Source organism: Sphaerodactylus townsendi, linkage group LG16 (genome assembly GCF_021028975.2).
Source record: "Sphaerodactylus townsendi isolate TG3544 linkage group LG16, MPM_Stown_v2.3, whole genome shotgun sequence".
Classification (NCBI taxonomy): domain Eukaryota; kingdom Metazoa; phylum Chordata; class Lepidosauria; order Squamata; family Sphaerodactylidae; genus Sphaerodactylus; species Sphaerodactylus townsendi.
The window spans coordinates 14,972,026-14,993,878 of record NC_059440.1 but is presented as its reverse complement, the minus strand read 5'-3'; the positions used below and the strand labels follow the sequence as shown (position 1 = coordinate 14,993,878).

General features: G+C 46.4%; 1 protein-coding gene across 5 annotated transcripts in view; it reads right to left on the bottom strand.

Annotated features, from left to right (window-relative positions):
* COL26A1 (collagen type XXVI alpha 1 chain) overlaps nucleotides 1-21,853 on the bottom strand; it is a 129,561-nt gene that overhangs the window by 7,186 nt on the left and 100,522 nt on the right. For 4 of the 5 annotated variants that reach the window (XR_007246333.1, XR_007246331.1, XR_007246332.1 and 1 more), the window contains exons 4-10: nucleotides 19,049-19,110; nucleotides 15,086-15,239; nucleotides 12,143-12,232; nucleotides 10,337-10,489; nucleotides 5,801-5,893; nucleotides 3,262-3,323; nucleotides 1,636-1,698 (exon numbers count right to left, since the gene is read on the bottom strand). Coding sequence is in view for 1 of the 5 variants with exons in the window: in XM_048519208.1 (XP_048375165.1) it covers nucleotides 1,624-1,674; nucleotides 3,283-3,314; nucleotides 5,801-5,893; nucleotides 10,337-10,489; nucleotides 12,143-12,232; nucleotides 15,086-15,239; nucleotides 19,049-19,110 (635 nt within the window). In the remaining 4 variants the exon portion in view is untranslated. Of the gene's footprint in view, nucleotides 1-1,623; nucleotides 1,699-3,261; nucleotides 3,324-5,800; nucleotides 5,894-10,336; nucleotides 10,490-12,142; nucleotides 12,233-15,085; nucleotides 15,240-19,048; nucleotides 19,111-21,853 lie in introns of all 5 variants that reach the window. The other variant, XM_048519208.1, reaches the window with a different exon arrangement.

Sequence of the window (21,853 nt, the reverse complement as noted above, 5' to 3'; positions counted from 1 at the left end):
GCCCAGGCGTTTGCAAGCAAAAGGAGGAAATAATTTAACGTTTTCGCTTAAGCTACTGAAAAGTGAAGTCATTCCAATTAATTGGCCCTTCCGTACATGCGGGATAAACGCACTTTCAATCCTACTTTCTGATTGTTTTGCAAAGAGTTTCCGCTATTCCTCACATTAGAATCACCGGCTGCAAATTGCACTGAAGATGGATTAGGAATCTAAACAAGGTTCTGGAACAGCCAGGCTCAAATCCGCACTTTGTCACGGAAGTACGCTGGGGGACCTTGGACCAGTCACTCTCTCAGCCTAACCTACCTCACTGGGTTGTTGTTGTTGTTGTGAGAATAACATAGAGGAAGGAAGAATGACATGGTAAACCGCTTTGAATCCCCTTTGAGGAGAAAAGTGGGGCATGGATATTTAACTAAATAAATGTAATATATATTTCTGGATAAGCACAGTCTGAGCCTATGATTGGCACAGCTCTTTAAGAAGAACCCTGAGCCAATAAGGATAACTTGCTTATCTGTGTTTTTCCAGGTATACCTAGATCTACAGAGAAGAACTATTGGTTTTGCACAAATAAGAGGGGACATTCAGTAAACCCAAACCAGAACCATTTCCTTGTTGGTATTTTTCGGATGAGGGAGGGAGGGTTCACCCCCCCCCCAAAAGACTGTAATAAAAGGGAGCTAAAAAATCAGATCCCAAAAAATACTGACCATTTTTGGACTCCTCTGGTCTGCCACCTTAAAAAATAGAGAGAGAAACCCTCTCCCTAACCATAGCCTGACCAAGTCCAATGTTCAACTGCTCTGCCTTCAAAATTTTAGCTTTGCGCTGCCTGCTGCTTCTCAGTCTTACCGGAGGTCAGCGGTTGGGATTCATGGTTCACACCCGCTTAAACCAGAACCGTTTGTTAAAGAAAGCGGTCAACATGTAAACAACCTGTTATTCAGTACGAATCCCACCACTGGAAACTCGTTTCATTTAAAAATTATTTGAATCCCACCACTGGTGGAATCCATAATGTTTCAGGTTCAGGTATAATGACCCAAAAAAGTTTGGATAAGCACAAAAAACCCTGATTGGTACGTAGTATTAAGTTTTTAATGGATTTGTCAAAAATGTCAAACACTTCTGAATCTAATAAATCAGAATCTGAAAAATACTGATTGGTCCGCCTTTGTGCACAAATACACATAGTGGGCTCCCCAACATTGTCTTGCTTTTAAAAAACCAGCAACTTTGGAAGAAGACATTGTGAGAAAAGAAGCAGTAGGGGGAAATTATGCTGCCTTCTTTCCCTGCCCCCCGCCCCTCCTTGGCCTGTTCCAAGTTGCCCCTTTCAAAAAAATCTTCCTTGCTGCTTCTCGGTTCAAAATCCTCCCGTGCTGCTTTTCTTTTAGCAAAAACAAAAAAGTGACTTGGTTCCATGCATTTCCATGAAATATGCATTCTGGTTTATATTTACCCCTGGGAAGGAGTTCTGCCCGACTTTTGCCAGATGCCCAGCCAAATGTCACCTTCCGTCTCCCTTTCTGGCCAAGAGACATTTTAGATAGGAGGAAAAGGGGGCAGAAAGTGAGAAGGAGAGAATCAAAGGGCTGCAGTATTGGCAATGGAGAGGACTCCAGCACTCACTCGTTCTCCTCGGTCTCCTTTGGAACCTTTTGATCCAGGCTGTCCTGCTGAGCCTGGTATGCCCTTGGAAATAAACAGAAAGGAAACAAAATGGGAACCAGTGTCTACTGGGTAATGCATTCTGTGCAAGCAGTCTTCAATGGGCAGGCAGTCTTCAAGTTATTGCCATTTTGTATTAAGAAAATATAGTCATTGCCTGCAGGGGGCGCCTTGTACACAATTTCACAAAAAAAACATAGAAAAGACGCTTCCAGAAAGGGACACCGTGGCGCCCTCTGCTTGACTGCCACCCATAACCAGGAAACCTAGGACCCTTTTCATACATGCCGAATATTACACATTCAAATCACTTTCACAATTGTTTGAAGGTAGTTTTATACCGATATCAACACCGGTAAAATCAAGCTTCAAAGGTGTATTGAGGGTAGATTGAAAGTACATTATTATACCCATGTGCACCGAAAGAACTTCTAGAGAGTCGGAACAGTAGCCTTTAGGTTTTGGGAGATTCAGATTTTTTTTTGAATCCTGGATTAAAATTTCAATCTCAGGCTTCGCTTCAGGGATATTCGGGCCAAAATTGGCCGAATATGTCCTGCCGCGGTATAGATGAATCAGAATGGAAATTGAATCCAAATTTGCAGAATTTCTACAGAAGTGCGACGACTATTCCTAGTAGACACACCCCACCCTGCTCCCATACCACTTGCTGCTGCGGCTGTTCCCCCCTCCATCCCTTATCTTGTTGCACCTGTGCAAAAGTGTAAATCCAATTGCACCTCCTCCCCGTATTCCTTCCTCCGCCCTTTCCCCTTCACAGCTGAATTACAGCATGGATCAGATTGGGGGAAAGCCTTTTAAAGGGCTTAAGGGGAGGTGAACTTAGCTCTGTTCCCTCCCCACAGCGGCTTTGGATGCAGTGTCCAGATTGACACTTCACCTGCCACCAACCAACAATTTCCCCCTTGAACTGGAGTAAAATAGGTTTTATTTTCCTCTGGATTAAAGGGGAAAGCCCAAGCTTGTGTTGAGCCATACTGTAAAGAAGGACAATGGTGTCTTGGTGTTCCTGTGAAACTTAGGGCTTCCTGTGTACCCTATGGGAGAAAATCCTCATGTGGAACCAGCCAGCCAGCCAGACATACATACATGCATACATACATTAATACAACCACACTTACACTTTCTCATACATACACTTCCATATATACATGTGATTTGGCTTTATACTAGCTCTCTCCACAAGTTACAGTGAACACCTGTGAATTCTCACTGGCCAGGCCACTGGAGCTCCTATTGGCTGAGTAGAGTAAAATAATGTTTCAGTGGCAGCCGCCACCACAGAGTCCTAGTTTTGTTTTCTCTCACTACTCTTTCTCAGTGTAGTTTTAAAATTACCCTTCTCCCCTGCACTTTGACTGCCTCTGAGTGGTTGGTTCCACTTCCAGCAGCAGCCATTTAGTGGTTTGTCAGAATCCCAAAGGTGTCCTTGGATTCAAAAAGGGTGGGGACCCCGGTCTAGCAAACAGAAGGCATTGTGGATGAAACGCGACAGGTAAGTGAATCTGTTCATCTCTCACACCTCCATTCATTCCTCTTCTATAAAATGATAAATGGCTTGCATACCGGCAGCCCGGGGGCACCCACGGATCCAGGTTCCCCCTTGGGTCCCGATGATCCTGGGGAGCCTAGTGGGGGAAAATGTCATTTCATCAGTTGAGAGAATTAAGAGAGACTTTCAAAAGAATGAGTAAAATGTCACGTGTTGATTTGCAGCGGCCAAAAATTTGATGGATGCAATTATCCAGACTTGATTAACAAGGGCAAGACGTGTGGGAATTGAAACGAGTAAAGCTGACCTTGGTCAGACCACAGTAACAAACATGGCTCCTGAACCACAAGTTTTTCCTCCTCAGTATCTTCTGAGCTCTTCAGGACTGAGCAAACTGGTTTCTTCTCTCTCCTTTAACTGACTCTCAGCTGCTCTCAACGTTACAACTTTAATGAAGCATGCTCTGTTTTTCAGGTTTTTATTCTTAATTTCTGAGTCCACATTTTCTTCCAAGCATGGGGCATCCCCCAAGGACAAAGAGACCGCCACTTTGTGTGCAGTTGTCCTTGTTTGTCACTTTCAGTAGAGGGGTTGCTTCCTCAGGAGTTGCCTGAGCTCCTAGCCCTGATTCTGTGCCCACTACTGAAAGCTCAGGCTCCGTCCTGCCTGAGTTATTTCTGAACCTACGATGGTCCAGCCGCCGTCTCCGCTACTCCCGATTCCACTTTAGCTGAGGCTTCTGCGTTACCAGTCCCTGATGGCCCAACTGCAGCCCTCTTCTTCACCTGGCTCACTGTCTGCGACTAAATCCATGGCGTGAGGGGTCCTGACGGATACAGAGAGAATGCCAGATTAGGGCAGTTTTCTTAAAAGGAGAAACGTTGGCAAAGAAATGGCCCAAAACAAAGAAATATGAATTAAATATATTTTTCTATTGCAAAGTAGGTTAGGACTTTGGCGGTCTTCCAGTTTAGGGGAAAAACCAGGCTATTGGGAACTAGAAGAGCATGCAATAGGATTTTAAGAAACTGAATGGTTTACAAGGGAGCTAATCACATCCTACATGGGAGCTCCCAAAGACATCTGGTGGGCCACTACAAGTAGCAGTGTGCTGAACTAGATGGAGTCTGGTCTGATCCAGCAGGCTCTTTTTTCTGTTCTTCTGTTCTTAATAATTGGAGGGTCGGGCTCAGAATTAGGAGCCACAGGTGCAACTCCAGGCTCAGAGGATTCACTTACACTGATTCATCTGCACACACCCTAAACTCATTGGGCGACTTTGGGCCAGTCACCTTCTCTTAGCCTAAAAGCAACCTCCCATCACCTTGGGCTCTCAGTCTTTCTTGCAGCAAGAGAAACTGGGTGTGTGTGGCATCATGGACCTGGAAACATCTCATCCAGTTGCTACAACAGTCGTCAATGGGGGCGGCCATTCAGCAAACCCAAACCAGAAAAAAATCTTGTTGGTATTTTTCAGGAATTTTGTACTTGAAAAAAGGCGGCAATCAAAGGGAGTCAACGAATTGGATACTGAAAAATGCCATCTTTCCAGCATTTGGGGGGCACGTTCCGCCTGGAACCTTAAAAAAAGAAAAAGAAAGAAAACTGCTCTCCCCTCTCCCTTACTCCCTCGCTTACCTGCAGCTTGGCTGAGCCCAGAATCCCATTGTGAGCTCCACCTCAGAAGTCCATGTGGACTTTGGAGATGGTGCACATTTCAACACGGGACCTGGCCAGGTCAACTCCTCAGTCCACATGACCTTCAGAGGCAGGCAGAGCCTACAGTTTAAAGCTGGACCCAGCCAGGCCAAGCCCACAGTTCAACGCAGTTCAACACACACACGGTATTTGGAGGCAGTCATACTTTTCAGGTTTGGGTTTAATAATCTGACAATTTTTTTTGGGGGGGGGATGAAAAACTGATATGTAAAATCGGCTTCTTCAAGTTTGCTGAAAAACCTGAAAAATAATGAAAAAAAGGTGGCCACCCCAGGCCACAACTGTCACTCCATCACCCCTGCTCCCAGTGGTGGGATCCAAAAATTTTAGTAACAGGTTCCCATGGTGGTGGGATTCAAACTGTAGCGTAGCGCCAATGGGGCTGGGCGGGGCACAACAGGTGCATGGCCAGGCATTCCGGGGCAGGGCATTCCTGGACGGGGCTGTGGCAAGGACGCAGCCGCTGTGCCAGTCCTTGGGCGGGAAATGAATGCACGCAGGCGCAGGCGCAGGCTGCCACGCACGCCGGTGCACCTCCTGCTAGACTCCTTCAAGTTCTGCACGCTACTGCTGAGAGGAGGGGTGTAACTAAGGGAAAAATCACATGGCAAAATCACCAATTAGTAACCCCCTCTCGGCACACACAAATAATTAGTAACCTACTCCCCTTCTCTACCCCCGAGAGCTCTTGGGATTGCCCAGCACAGATCTAGCAACCCTGATAGTTTGCATTCTACTGCTCTGTTTGCGTTACTTTAGTTATGTGATACTCCGACTTGAGACTCAATGAAAAGAAGCGGACTACAAATGAAGTAAATAAATACAGACACACATGCACAACCTCCAAAGAGTTTTTTTTTTGGATGTTGCATTTCTCCTTTGCTTCATAATTACCTGGTGGTCCAATAGGGCCAGGAGCACCCCGTGGTCCAGGTAAACCAGCCAGGACAGTATCAATGACGGTGGATGCCAGCTGAGCTTCTCCGTCTGTAATGGAGAGAAAAATAAGAAGGAAATCAGTGTTGCCAAAGGTCAACTGATCGATTCACAATTGATCTCTCTAGCGCATTACTAAGCAGAGGTACCAGAAAATAGGCATGTTTATTTATTTATTTATTTATATTTTAGATTTATAGGCCGCCTCTTCCCCGGAGGGCTCGAGTAGGAGCTTTATGCAGGGCCCAGAAAGGGCTCGGATCAGTCAAAACAAAGAGGGGCAGAGCAAAGCAAAGCACCAACAAAACAGTTGAGCCTCGGGCAGTGTTTTCGACACAGGTGCACTGAATCAAGTAGCAGAGCTGGGACTATCAACCTCTGGGTTGCATCTGGAGATATCCCACTGCTACAATTGATCTCCAAATGATCAAGATCAGTTCTCCTGCTTTGAAAACGGCTGCTTTGGAAGCCGGGCTCTGGGCCATTATACCCAGCTGAGATCCTTCCACACCCCAAACCTTGCCTTCCTTACCCTCAAAATCTCCAGGTATTTCTCAACCCAAAACTGGGAATCCTAGGCAGGGCTGTAGCCTAGCCAATGAAAGTCTTGGGTTTGAATCCAGTAGTGGCCGATAAGCACAAAATGAGCCATCCAGGCAAAAAAAATACCAGCCAAAGCTTTCTAACTTGCCTGTTGTAAGCAAATGCTACCAGCAGGAGGATGCTGGGTTCAGCGCAATCAGGCAGAAGTGAAAAAACAGGTCAATCCTATAGTGGTGGCTGTTGTGAGCGCATACAAGGAAGTCAGTTAACTGGAATCTGCCACCCTCTACTGTCTCTAGCTTGGTATTTCATGGTGATGGTTTTCAGATGTGCACCATTGGAAAAAAGAGCAATCCCCCCCAAAACCACTGTCTATTGACTACTGGAGTATCTTTTTCTCCCACTAATTTTAACCTAAACTATAAAAGACAGCACACAAAATGACCAAGATTTGCTGTCATAATGTAAAACTACTACCGTGTTTCCCCTAAAATAAGACAGTGTCTTATATTAATTTTTGCTCCCAAAGATGCGCTATGTCTTATTTTCAGGAGATGTCTTATTTTTCTGTGTTCTGTTCGTCGGGCCTGCTTCCAAACAAAAACTTTGCTACGTCTTACTTTCGGGGGATGCCTTATATTTATCACTTCAGCAAAACCTCTACTACGTCTTATTTTCAGGGGATGTCTTATATTTGGGGAAACAGGGTAAAATATGAGAAAATCCTGTAGGATTAGACTAAAAAGCCACCCAATCCAGCATCTCCTCTCTAACAGTGGCCAGAAAGATGCTTCCTGGGAATACACAAGGTGAGCATGACAGCAATAGCCCTCACCTGCTTTTGCCCACTGCCAGAAAGAGGTACACTACCTCTGAGCATGGAGGTTCCATTCACTTATCATGGCTTCTAGTGCCTGATTGATCTACCTTTCCCATACAGCTCTAATTTTGTTTTAATGTTGTCCAAGTTAACAAGGCCTCACTGCATCTTGTAAAAGTGATTTCTGTAAGATTTTTATTCCATGGAGTGATTGAGGACTTTTTCTTTGCCCCAAGATGGTATGAACCACATAATGTACTCCAGTTAGTAATCGAGTTGCTGTATTGTAAACCAGATCTAGTTTTTGAGAGTTTGCGTCATAGCTTTGCAACATCTTGACCCGTGGCCTGCCTTTTTCCACACTTTCTCCTCCAACCAGCATAACAATGGCATTTTTGTTGGGATTTTGCAATTGTCTGTCACAACTCAGTTATAAAAGGGTTAACTGTTTGTATGTAAACAAGTTGATGAAGTCACTGTTTGTGACTTGATCTGTTGATTAGCTATTGGTCAGTCAGATAGCCATTGCTTACATGTCAGTGAGCACGTACATCTGAAGTTATAAAGTTAACTCTGTGTCATTGTTTGAGCAGACACGACCACCACCACGAGCACGAGTACACATCTACTAAATGTATAGTAATGTAGATGTGTAACAGGAAAGAAAGGATTTCTTATTTTATCTCCATGTACTCTCCCTAACTCATATATAAAAAGCAACTGAGATTCTGTTTCTTCTGTTCTACTCTCTAGACAGACAGACAGACAGACAGACACAGACAGACAGACAGACACAGAGAGACAGAGACAGACACAGAGAGACAGACAGAGAGAAACAGAGAGAGAGACAGAGAGAGCACACACACACACTCCCAACCATATGCTGAATCTGCTAATATATATATGATCCTCTGAAGATGCCAGCCACAGATGCAGGCGAAACGTCAGGAGAGAATGCTGCTAGAACACGGCCATACAGCCCGGAAACCACACAGCACCCAAATATATATATATATATTTGTTAATAATTAGCAACATCAATTTTGCCAATTATTAACAAACAGCCAATTAACAGAGATGCCCCAAGAAACCAAGATGAACAAATGTGATACATGCCCCCCCAAAAACAATCCATCGTGTGTCATGGAAGAAAAAGAGGCTGCTGCGTTTTTCCCAGATAATCTGCGTATTGGCCTGTAACTTGTTCTCCGCGATGTAAATAATTTAGCGCCAAGCAAGGCTGTTGAAATCTTTGGCAGATTAAAAATGCATCCAGACCTTTCTCCCATGTAGGCGCACGCCAGGCCGGCGGAGGGAAGAGGAAACGGATCTGGGAAGCTGGAGATGATTAATTCAAAAGAGCCGTGTTTCCCTTCCTAATGCTCCCATTGGTATGGCTGCGCTTCAAGGACCGACATATAAAGGACAAAGATGGTTCATGGACGGACCAGGCTTAAACAGGGTTTTAGTTGGAGCCGGGACGGAGGGAGGGAGAATTCAGCATACGATACATTCAGGGAAGTTAGTGACATTTTCCTCAGCTGAAATCCCACCCCACCCCACCCCAGATTTTAGGAAGGTGAGAGGAGAAGGAGACCCAAGGCAGATTACAAACTGCATTCCCTTCCTGTCCCCACACCAGGCACCTTGTGAGGCAGGTGGGGCTGAGAGAGTTCCGAGAGAACTGTGACCAGCCCAAGGTCACCCAGCCGGAATGTAGGAGTGGGGACGCAAATCTGGTTCTCTGGATGTGAGCCTGTGGCTCATATGGAGGAGTGGGGTACCAAACCTGGTTCTCCAGACTAGAGTCCGCCTACCCTTGACCACCACACCACGCTGGTCATCCTAAGCAGCATGACACCTTTTTAAGTTCATTGACTTCAGTGGACTTAGAAGGGTTTACCTCGGCACAGTCAATGACCACTAGAGTTCCTTCGCTGAGGCAAAACTGACTGTTCTTCCTTTTTTATAAAACACTTCTGGTCCCCGCGCAGACTGCTTCACGTGCACATTTTGGGTAGCCTCATGGTGTTCATTTGTGTCTGCTTTCATTCCCTTCAAGTTACCAACACATAGAGTGTTCTTTCTCGGCACTGCGCCGGTTCATCAGCAAAAAATACATTCAGTGATGTTGGTACAGCAGCAAAAGCTTGAATGTTTGGATGCACAGGAAATGAAACACAGCCCAAATGAGCAGAAACCTTGCTCCTTTCCAATGATGGGAAAGGCGGAGTATAAATATTTGAATAAGGAAACAACTAGGTTGAACAGGCCCCGTGTTAAATTGGGAAGAAATGAAGGCAGAATGAATCCATGACCATAAAAAATGTCAGGTTCATCTAGCCCAGTGGTTCTCAACCTGGGGGTCGGGACCCCTTTGGGCGTCGAACGACCCTTTCACAGGGGTCGCCTAAGACTCTCTGCATCAGTGTTCTCCATTTGTAAAATGGATAAATGTTAGGGTTGGGGGGTCACCGCAACAGGAGGAACTGTATTAAAGGGTCGCGGCATTAGGAAGGTTGAGAACCACTGATCTAGCCCAGGGGTAGGGAACCTGCGGCTCTCCAGATGTTCAGGAACTACAATTCCCATCAGCCTCTGTCAGCATGGCCAATTGGCCATGCTGGTAGGGGCTGATGGGAATTGTAGTTCCTGAACATCTGGAGAGCCGCAGGTTCCCTACCCCTGATCTAGCCCATGGGTCTGCAACCTGCGGCTCTCCAGATGTTCATGGACTACAAATCCCATCAGCCTCTGCCAATTGGCCATGCTGGCAGGGGCTGATGGGAATTGTAGTCCATGAACATCTGGAGCATTCTAGCCCAGCTCCATCATGTTCCCCACAGCTGCTTAACAGATGTCTCTGGAAGGTCATTCAGCAGAGCATAGTGACAACAGCCTCATCCTGTTGTAGCCCTTACAACTGGTATTCAGACATACACTCAGGAACCGGCGTGGTGTAGTGGTGAAGAGCGGTGGACTCTCATCTGGAGAACCAGGATTGATTCCCCCCCACTCCTCCACATGAGCGGGGCGGAGTCTTATTTGGTGAACCAGATTAGTTTCCCCACTCCTCCACTTGAAGAACTATCGGCAAACTTTGGTCAGCATGTGAGCAGGTCTAAACATACTCTCTTTTTCAGCTGTGGGCTGGAGGGAGTACAGAACCCCTTGCTGAAATGTTAAGGGGAAGCTTGGCGATCCTGGGGGTCCGGGCGGTCCAGGTGGACCTGCGATTCCTGTTTCACCTGGATAGCCCCTGGGTCCTGGAGGTCCAAGAAGCCCTGAAATTTAGAAACCAAAATTGTTATGAAGAAATGTTTCTTTTGCTGGTCTTGAATTTATAGTGCATCAACTTTATCAAGTGCTGGAAATTCACAACTATTGCCCCCAGTTTATTGCTTTATGCCCAGTTTATTGCTTTATGCCCAGTTTATTGCCCCCCAGTTTATTGCTTTATGCCCAGAGGAAGAAGGACAGTTTGGATTTATACCCCACCTTTCTCTCCTGTAAGGTGAATCAAGGCAGCTTACAGGCTCCTAATTCCCTTCCTCTCCCCACAACAAACGCCTTGTGAGGGAAGTGGGGCTGAGAGAGTTCTGAAGAACTGTGACTAGTCTGAGGTCACCCAGCAGGAATGTGAGAGTGGGGAATCAAACCCGGTTCTCCAGATTAGACTCCACCTGCTCTTAACCACTACACCACCCTGGCTCTCAAAGGCAAAAAACCTCCAGGATCCCTAGCCAATCTGGCCTGGTGGAAAATTCCTTCCTGACTCCTGAATTTTCCAGATGTGCATAAAACACTGCACAAAAAGAATCTCAACACAGTTCTCTCTACAATCACGACAAACTACTCCTTCACAGTTCACAGTGCAATCCTAAACAGGGCTACGCTCTCTTAAATCCACTGAGGTCAGGTTAGCCTGGGGTATTAGGGGTGCTACATGTTCATTGGAAGTGAGGAAAAACTATATATCAATGAACTGAAAACTGCAACCACAGCACATGCTCCAATTACAGAACCAATTCTCCTAGGCCATAGGTGTCAAACTCGTGGCCCTCCAGATGTTATGGTCTACAGTTCCCATCATCCACTGACAGATGATGCTGGCAGGGGATGATGGGAACTGTAGTCCATAACATCTGGAGGGCCGCGAGTTTGACACCTGTGTCCTAGGCCCTTTCCGCACGGGTCAATAAAAGCAGGGGAAAGGCGGGTTACATGAACTCACCCTCTCCCTGGCCTGTTCGCACAGCTGGGTGTCCCATGGACAGCAAGCATGTTGGCCGGGGCGCATGCCTTCACACGAAGACACATCTTTTTTTCTTCTTCCTTGCCTGCCTGCGAAGCGACTCTCCGGGCCATGATACAACCAGTTTCCCCTGTGTGGCTCCATAGATGGGAGCCAGGGAAGTGTTTTTAGAGAATTACAATTTTCACAATTCTTTCGTTTTAACATGCCTCGCAGCCATGGCCGAGCGAATGGCCGCGGCTGCAAGGCGCATTAAAACAAAAGAATTGTGAAAATTGCAATTCTTGAAAAACCTGGGCTGGGGGGGGGGGGGAAACCCGGAGCGAATCTGCTTTAGGAGTGGGATCCGTGCAAAGTTCCCGCCCCCCAGCTCGGGTTTTTTTTTACCGGTGTTATCCTGGTTTAATTGGCCAATGCAGAAAGGGCCCTGGTGAAACTGGAATTAACAGTGGTGGAACAGAGAACAGGGAGAAATTCTGGAAGAACAAAGAACGGCTCAGGGAAAATCCGCTCATCACCTTACCCCTGCTGGCATGCCTCTTCTCCCTACTTTGAGACAACCTTCCAATTGTTCAGCAATCAATGTTCTCATGCAGCATGAGTAACTGTAGACGAGCCACATAATGCATCAACTTCTTCAGTTTCTCGCCCTCACCATTTGGGTACATTTCTCAAGACTCACCGGGTGGTCCAGCCGGTCCCCTGTCTCCGATTTCTCCCTTTTCGCCTTTCGGGCCTTGAGCTCCCGGCTTCCCAGCTGGTCCCGGTAACCCTGCAAACATTCAAATGGAGATGCTTGGCCACCAAGTATGAACAACCTTGCCTATGATAGAAGAAAAAGTACATATGCCCTAGACAACACAGCAACTCAAGCATGTGCAGAGCACTGTTCCTTTTCCGTCAGCTAATTGCAACTGGATTCCAGATAGAGAGTCAATAGTCCCCAGAACAAAGATTTTAGTTGGTGAGTTTTAATATTCCCAAAGCCAAGCATGCAATCTAATGAATCTTCTGCTCTGGCACCTATTCTATTTGAAGCTGAAACATATTGTGCAGTTTTAGAAGCTGTGCTTTAAGATTAACTCTTAATTTCACAGGGTAGGGACAAATGGATTTTCTCAGGGCCTTTCCCCACTTACCTTTGGCCCCGCGCTACTTGAGGAGAGTAGCGCGGGGTTCCTCGTTGCTCCCCACGACAGGGGCGGCGACAGCGCAGCCGCCTCGAGGCTGCTGCTGTCGCGCCCCTCAGCGCGCGGCATCCCATTCTTAACGGCGCCTTTTGATGGCCCCACGCAGAGTGCGGGGTCGTGGGGACGGCCGGGTGCGCGCCTGGGATGCTGCATGCTGAGAGCAGCGCGCGGCATAGAGGGGAACAACGAGAGTGGGGAAAGGCCCCCTGTTTCATTCTTGTTCCCTCTATCCGTTCCGTCCTGAGTTCCATTCTTCCTAAATACGGGTTCCTAAAAACTGGGGAAGAGCCGCATGGTGTAGTGGTTAAGTGCTTGCACTGCCACTCACACAGTCAGGAGTTTGAGCCCCCTGTGGATCAGATATCCTGGCAGCTGGGTCATTGTCAACTCAGCCATCCATCCATCCATTTCTTGGTCGGTAAATGAGTACCTAGCTCATCACTAGGGGGTAAAGAATAGCTGGAGAAAGCAATGGCAAACTACCCCACAAAAGAGGCTAGCCTATAAAATCAATGCTCGCAGTAGTACCCCAGGGTTGGACACGATTGAAGGGGAAACTTTTTTAAAAACTGGGGAAGACACAGCTTTGCAGAGTTCACGCACAAGTCATTTCTCCTCTTTGGGAATGAGGAGCACACGCACATGAATAGAACACAGCAAAAAAAGGAATCTCCATGAGATCATACATAATTTTCATCAAAAATTATTTTGTGCAGTGTCTCGCTGATGTGCATGTGTTTCAGTGCATTGGCAACAAAGAACCTTGACCCAACCACATGTACGATCTCATCAAAATTGCTTTTTTACAGTGTTTTATTAATGTATGCAGATTGCACATCGGTAGAACATAACTTTCTGATGGAACAGTACAATCAATCACGATTGGGCTATTTTGTCATGTTTTAGCCATATGTCGGCATGTATCAGTGAGGAATGAGAGAAGACAGAGATGTGAAGGAATTAAAAGGACCAGCAGGCTGTGCGTGCATAATGTACACAAAATTCAGAACTGGGAAAAGAACCCTGGAAGATTCCTAAGGCACCAGCTCGGCTTCAGAAATGAGACAGGGTGATTTGGAACTCCATAACGTGGGAAGAAATTCAAAATGAGGTCATTTCAGAAGTGTCCCTATTAGCAGGTGTTGGAGCCTATTACTAATACGATTGCCCCTCGCATTCTGGATTTTGTTCTTCTAATCCTAAATATCAGGAAGAGTTGTGTGTTTCATATTTGGATTTGCAAGCCACCTTGAGCCACGAAAGAAAGGCAGGGTTTAAATATTTGAATACATTTAATCAAATAAATACATGGGGATTGCTTGTAGTGACTCAGCCGTAATGAGAGGAAGGCAATCTGCACATGCTCAGAGACTCTCTTTTCTTTCTGATTGTTTCACATGCTCCTGGTCTGGATACAGGCCTTAAAAATCAGCATTCGGCTCCAATTAGCCCCTGGCTCAGGCAAAGTCTTGGTTAGGCTCTGTCTGAATTGCTCAGAGGACAAAAATGCATGAAAAATCACATGTCGTTTTGCCAACTGGGTGGAATATTTCTCAGAGCACACGTCCCTCTTGACCCTTCAAGCTTGATCAGAGTGATCAAGGATGCAGCTGAATCGAAAAGCAGCTGTTGCTTCGAGACAATCGACTCTTTCTGAGGTAAGAAAACGGACAACTTTCCTGAACGGTAGCAAGTTTTCCTTCACCTCAGCCACTGGCTTAAACTCAGAGCTCAACATTTCCCTCAGCTGAGCTGATACCATTCAGATTACATTCCCACTGATTTGGCATGGGTGTTGACTGAGAGAAGCGAAACAGTGTGGAGAAACCTTCTTCTTTGAGAAGGCATCAGCATGAAAACCTGCTGGTCCGTCTCTCATACCTTTGACAAATAAACAAATCTAAAGATGGTCTAAGTCTAAGATGTATCCTATGTCCTTGTCCGATTCCCCCCCACTCCCCCAATCCCCGTTTTGATTTTATTTCTCCCTTCTTGGATACAGGCTGTTATTTCCTATGTCCACAATCATGAACTCTGGGAGGAAAGGTAGAGATACACACAAATGGGATGAATTCTAGACTACCTTTTTGGCTCCTGTCACCATGGGGCTTTCCCCACTTACCTTCTGCTGCGCGCTACTCCGGGAAAGTAGTGCGGGGTCCAGCAGCGCTCCCCACTTGCAAGGGCAGCAACCACGCAGCCGGCCCGACGCTGCCGCTCTTGCACCACCTCAGCGCGTGTCATTCCTGACGCTGAAGAAACGGCACCTTTTGATGACCCCGCGCAGAGCAGAGCACGGGGTCGTGGGGAACCCCGAGAGCACGCCAGGAATGACGTGCGCTGAGGGGGCGCAAGAGCGGCGCGCAGCAGAAGGTGAGTGGGGAAAGCCCCCATGACAACTCAACCAGGAGGCCATCCTCTAGCAATGTGCTCACCTACAGCTCCCATCGGCTTCCTGAGGACGGTCCCTGGGTTGGTGAGTGGAATGGCGTCTGGCAGCAGTTCATCATACCAGGTGGCCGTGGTCCTCGCCAATGGCAGGTCGTTCTCAGAAGGCGGCGCGCGCTCAGCAGCCTCAAGCAAGAGGATCTGGATGCAAAACAAAGCAAACCAAGGTCTATGTTGAGTGATACGTACCTGGGGGCACCAGCCTTTAATGAAGGCAATTAAAAATACCCTGATCCCCTGTCCAGGTTCTATTCTGTTCTAGAAACTGAACACGGACCAGGAACAGAACCAGAAAAGAAGCTATTTACTCAAAAGCACAAAGGCTTTATGAAATAAAAGCCTATTTATTTTTTTAAAAAAAAACCCCTAGAACTGATCTTTTCACAATAATTTCCTGGGCCTTTTACGAGGAAGCATGAGCTACTCTTTAGCAGCTGGCAAACTTTTTGTAGCTGACAAGTTATCTGTTCAAGACTCCGGTGCATATTGTACAATTCTGTCATTGCCTGATCATCCAATCTGGTTAGTGGCTCCATTTCATTCATGCAGCTGGTGCGATGGTACATTTAGAAGAGGGAGCAAGCTTGTTTTCTGCTGCCTCGGATACTAGGAAACGGAGTAATGGATTCAAGGTGCAGGAAAAGAGATTCCACCTAAACATTAGGAAGAACTTTCTGACTGTCATGGCTGTTTGACAATGGAATTCACTGCCTCAGAGAGTGGTGGAGTCTCCTTCATTGGAGGTTTTTAAACAGAGGCTGGATGAACATGTGTCAGGGGTGCTTTGATTGTGTGTTCCTCCATGGCAGGGGGTTGGACTTGATGGCCCTTGGGGGTCTCTTCCAACTCTATGATTCTATGGTTCTATTGGCATGACCCTAGGTCTAGCAGTGGTGATGGGAAGTGTTCTCAAGTTGCAGCCAACTTATGGAGAATTCATAGGGTTTTCATGGGGAAAAATGAACCGAGTAAGGGTGCCCCTGTCAAAAAATCGAGAATATTCAGATTTGGTTATGATAGACCCAAACATTTTCAGGATTCCTAAATATTCCTGAATCTTCATAGTAGTATGGAATTTTTTCCTGGTATTTTTCAGTAATAAAAAAAAATCAGCTGCATTATAGCTTGTAGGGAAATCTTTCCAGGACTCTGAGGGGAGGATGTTTTTAAGGTAGAAGTGCCAAATTTTTAGTAATGCTTCTGGCAACTCTTCGTAGAAGCCCTTCTCCCACCAAGTCTGGAACAGGTTGGGCCAGGAGGTTCAATTTTATGAGCCTCCAAAGAAAGTGCCCCCACCATATTCCATGGTTTCCAATATGGGGGTTCTTGTAAGGAGCATCGCCAGCAGCTATGCTGAAAATTTGGTGCATCTATCTCCGTGGTGGCGAACCTTTGGCACGCCAGATGTTATGGACTACAATTCCCATCAGCCCCTGCCAGCCAATTGTCCATGCTGGCAGGGGCTGATGGGAATTGTAGTCCATAACATCTGGAGTGCCAAAGGTTCGCCACCACTGAATCTTAACAACCGGACATTAACAATAGGACATTTGGGAGGATATTGATTCATAGGGCGGCCATGAATAGAAAGCAACTTGACACCCACCCCTTAAAAACACCCCTCCAGAGCTGCAGAAAAAGTAGCAGAATTTCCATTACAAGTGACAGAACTCTCTAAGTAACGTCCAGTGCTAGACACAGTTTCTATGTCTATGTTTTGGAATGTATTCTTGATTTGCACTTCACAAATGTCTGGTAACGCTCTAGAGCCTATTCTATATGCCTAATAAAGGTTGTTGTAAATTTGATTCTCCCTACACTATAATGAAGCAGAAATGGAGGCTAAACTTAAAAGCACTGCACAGAGGCAAAGTGGGTAAGGGTGTTTGTTTGTTTTTTAACTTTTAAAGGGGGCTTCTTCTGTTTCTAGTGCTATAGCCACTGATCCCAAAATGATCCTGGGAAAAAGTCAAATTTGGGGCTTTTTTGGAATGAGGATTTCCAGCTACAGTTTAAAAAACCATTTTTTTTCTGGTTTGTTTTTACCAAATGTATGTCTCTTGTCCAGAAATGGATTGCTGTGGCTTGCCTCTATGTAGCAACCCTAGACTGCCAGGGTGGTCCCCCATCCAAGTACTAACCAGAGTCCCCTCTGCTTAGCTTCCAAGATCGGAGAAGAATGGGCTTGGTTGGATTGTCAAAGCCTTCCTAGGCACAATGAGGTGCCAGCACCAGCAAAGGAGGGATATTAAGTCAAATAAATAAAGTGTTAGCCATTGCCAACCAGCAAGATTGTGTCCCTTGCCGAGCACATAGGCACACGTAGTAATTAAAGAAAGAAGAGTTTAAATCAAGTGGTTATGTTTTCAAGAAATAAGATCAGGCCCTGTATCTGTACCGAAAGGGCACGATTTTCTCCCACTTGTGTTTATCCAAACCATACATTAAATATTATATATCTCCCCATTTGGAACGTGTTTGGCGAGTCAAGATTCTGCTATGAGAAACAGCGTTTGCGCCAAAGCTTGTCTGGGTCATCTATCAATCACACACTGAATCAATCACGTTTGTGGTCTGGATAATGGCATTTCCTCGTGTTTGGATCACCAGCGGCTGCTTCTTGCACTGGAATGGGTGATATCAGCTCGAGACTATGACTGGAAGTGTCGGAGGAGTGACCAGAAACTGGAATGAGTAGCAGACCATCCTTAACCTTCCAACAGATTTTTATTAAAAAATGTATGGGTGGACGGCATAATAAAATTGGGTAACTTGATGTGAGGAACATAAAATATTTATCACGTCTGGACTGTTCAGTGAGTGTGATTTTGGACAATGTACGGCACCCACCCCCTTGACTTGGATGGCTGTTCTTATCAGATCTCAGAAACGAAGCAGGATTTGCCCTGTTGAGTGCTTGGATGGGGTCCAGCATTCAGTTCAAGCCCCCCCCCCCCCCCCCGGCATGCTGCTGCCATTTCTCTAGTCCACATGGGGAGAAATTCTCCCCGCTGCTACTTCTCAAGTCCACATGCTCATCCTGCATTTATTGAGATACTTATATAAACTGTTTTTTCCCCACTCCCTTATTGTATTATTGTTTTATTCTGCAAACTGAGATGAGTTCTGTTTATAGGGAGAGCTGAATATAAAGGATGTTTTAACTAAATTAGTAAATAGGTGTGTGTGTCCTCTTTGTTTCACCCACCTTGACCATCTCTGTCTTATCGGGATGAAGATTCAACCCCCCCCCCCCCGAGTTTTCTTAACAGAATGTAAGAACAGCCCAGCACATCTAATCCAACACCCTGTTTCTTCCAACGCCCTGGAGGTAGAATCATAGAGTTGGAAGAGACCCCAAGGGCCATCAAGTCCAACCCCCTGCAATGCAGAAACACACAATCAGAGCACTCCTGACAGATGGCCATTCAGCATCTCTTTAAAAACCTCCAAAGAAGGACACTCCACACACCCCGAGGTAGTACATTCCACTGTCTAACAGCCCTATCTGTCAGGAAGTCCAGCATGGAGTTCCTCTCCATTGAGATACCAACACACTGGCCCAGACTTGCCCACTTTTCCTTCACCTTGAACCCATTACTCCTGGTCCTAGTCTCTGGAGCAGCAGAAAACAAGCTTGCTCCCTCACCAACATGACATCCCTTCAAATATTTAAACATGGCTATCATATCATCTCTTAACCTTCTCTTCACCAACTAAACATACGCAGCTCCCTAAGTATCAAAGGTTCTGACAACCAAAGGCTTCTCCTTCTGCTGTCCTCCCAGCAAATGGTATTAAAATGCACACTGCTTCTGAACATGGAGGTTCTATTTAGTCATCAGTAGTTTCCAGTCAACTTTACCTTCGCGGATTTGTTTGATCTCTTTTTAGAAATCAACTACGACCTGAATGACTCGTGATTATTTTTTTAAGGGAAACGAACTTACCTTTGTTTCAAGTGTGCTCAGCCTGTCAGCCATATCCGTGAGTCTCGTGCAATTCATACATTCTAGAAGGAAGAAAAGTGTTTATCTGTATTTTAACTTCGATTCGAACCACATCTCAAAGTCAGGAGAGGCCCCTTAGTGAATGCAAAAACCTGATAGCTTTCATCAGAACAAAGGTCAGAAGTTTGTAATTTAAAAAAAAACACCTATTACTTAAATGCCTTCAAAATAATAAAAGATGAGTAACAAACTTAATTTTAGAAGAGTAATTTTTAAAAAAAGAATGTAAGCTGTTGGACCTGTTAGGGGAATCTCACATGTATGTCAAGGAGAAGGAACACATGAGTTTCTGTTGTAAGTTTATAAATGCTCAAGAAGCTTTTCCAGATGCCTGGAACTCACTGAATTAGTTCTATCAGCCTTCGTCAGCATGGCCAATTGGCCATGCTGGTAGGGGCTGATGGGAATTGTAGTTCCTGAACATCTGGAGAGCCGCAGGTTCCCTACCCCTGGGTTAGCTCAATAATGATACAGAGTTAATTGCTTATTGAAAAATGGTTTAGTTACAAAAATAAAAAGGAAGGGTAACTTGGAAAAACAAAGCAGGAAATATCTATCTGATCAGCTAGCTCAGGGGTCGGCAACCTTCTCCACTCAAGGAGCCATTTGGACTGGTTTTCCACGGCCCCGAAGGTCTACCAAGCCGGTGGCTCCGCACAAAGCCACCTCTGGTTCGGCCCCTCCACTCACCTTTCCATCCAGCGCTGGGAGGCAGCGGCACCGGGCAGAGGGGGGATGGCGGCTGCGAGGATGGCAGAGGGGGGATGGCAGCTGCTCTGGAGGGACATGCCCATGCTACCCTCTGACCGTCAGGGGTCGGAGGGCAGCATGGGCATGTCCCTCCAGCCCTCCAGAGCAGCACTGGAAGGAGAGGTGAGTGGAGGGGACACGAAAAGCGGCGCCCTCACACATGTAGCCACCTCTGGTTCAGCCCCTCCACTCACCTTTCCTTCCAGCGCTGCTCTGGAGGGCTGGAGGGACACGGCCACGCTACCCTCCTACCTCCAGGCCATGTGGAGCCGCAGTATAAGGCTGAAAGAGCCACATGCGGCTCCGGAGCCGTAGGTTGCAGACCCCTGAGCTAGCTCCTTCATGGAGCTTATTGGTTGACTATTGCATGGCTAACAAAAAGCTGCTACTGAACATGTGCAGAGTGTAACAAAGAATATATATCTAATGCCTACGTGTGAGACTGCATGAAGCTCATGTCGGTCTGCTTAACCAATAGGTATCAATTACCTGGTCACTGACTTCTGATCTCACTAACTAATTAGCATGCAACAATTAACGCCTTCATTACTGGATTGTGTGACTGGCACTTTCCAAATTCCAGCAGTTTCCCTAACAGTGCCCTGGAACGGTGGGAAAATGGTGTAACAAGGAGTCGCTCTTCAAGCACACCACAGTCCTGACCCTAAACAGGTTCCACACAAGCAGGAAGTGAGACGAAACAACAACTCCCATGTGACTGGTTGAACCTAGTACTAAACTGAGTCGACTCTGCCAGTGGGGAATCACCCTGTGTCAACATCTGACAGGGGACAGAATGGAGGGAAGCCAATCAGTGTATTCCATCACATTTGAAGAAGAAGCAAACAATCAAGTTGCCAGTAGGTTTACCCAACAGAATTTTTTCCCAAGCACATTAAAGGGCAATTCTGAGCCAATGTATTGGTATCTCAATGGAGAGGAACTCCATGCGGGACTCTTATAAGCACTCTCACTTCAGCCTAGGGGTGCCAGGTCCGTCACTATGGTGAACGGTCTCCCAGAGGCGGCAGCAGTTGCCTGCCCCTGCTTCGAGTGGTGGTTAGAGGTAAAAAATGGCGATGTCTCCTGTGTGATGACATCACTTCCAGGGAAAACCTGGAAGTGACAGAAGGTAGCTCTGAGAATCACTGGAGACTCTATGGGCTCAATGGTCCTGAACCACCCAAAAGGGTAAGTCTGAAAGCCAGGGCCATGGTGTAACTGCTGCAAACCCAGGGTGGAAGGCAACTAATATCGGATCCATCCCGGGAACCGCCCCTGACAAACCCCTACTGTGCCAACATGGCCAGTGGCAGAGTGGGAGAGCTGAAATGGCACTGGGCATCGGTTGCAGCTTATGTGGGGTGCAGCAATGGCTGCCCACCAGCAATTCTGCCCATCTACCTCAGGCCCTCGCAGCCCCTGCTAGCATAGCCAATTGGCCCTGCTGGCATGGGCTGATGGGAATCGTAGTCCTTGAACACCTGGAGGGCCTGAGTTTGTCACCTGTAAGTACCCTCGGAAGGGCAAATCCACCAGCATGGATGTGCCCTGCTTCTGCAGTACAATTCTGCCTCCCCTTTTGGTTGGCCATTAAATGGGCAAACGCGAGACACAGTCTTAGTAGGTTTGTTGTAATGGGAAATGTTTAGACCCAAAGCAGCCAAGCTCTTTATTAAAACTGCAGGACAACAGACATTGCCATGAATAATATGTTGATTTTGTTTTAAAAAAATCATTTTTGCATTTTATTCATATCCTGGCTTTGGGGAACAGGGAAGTCATTTGATCTTCTCTTCCAGAATGAATAAGTAAGATCAAAAGCATGCATTATAGCACGAAGTTCCCCTTCTACATAGTATAAATCCAGCATGAAAACAGACCTAACAAATCTGCCTTCTCCCTCAGGCAAAAGTCGAGATATTTCAGTCCCTAGGAGCCAAGGGCAGCCAGAGGAATTGCTACACAAAACTTACTAGTGTCCAAGAAGTTAAG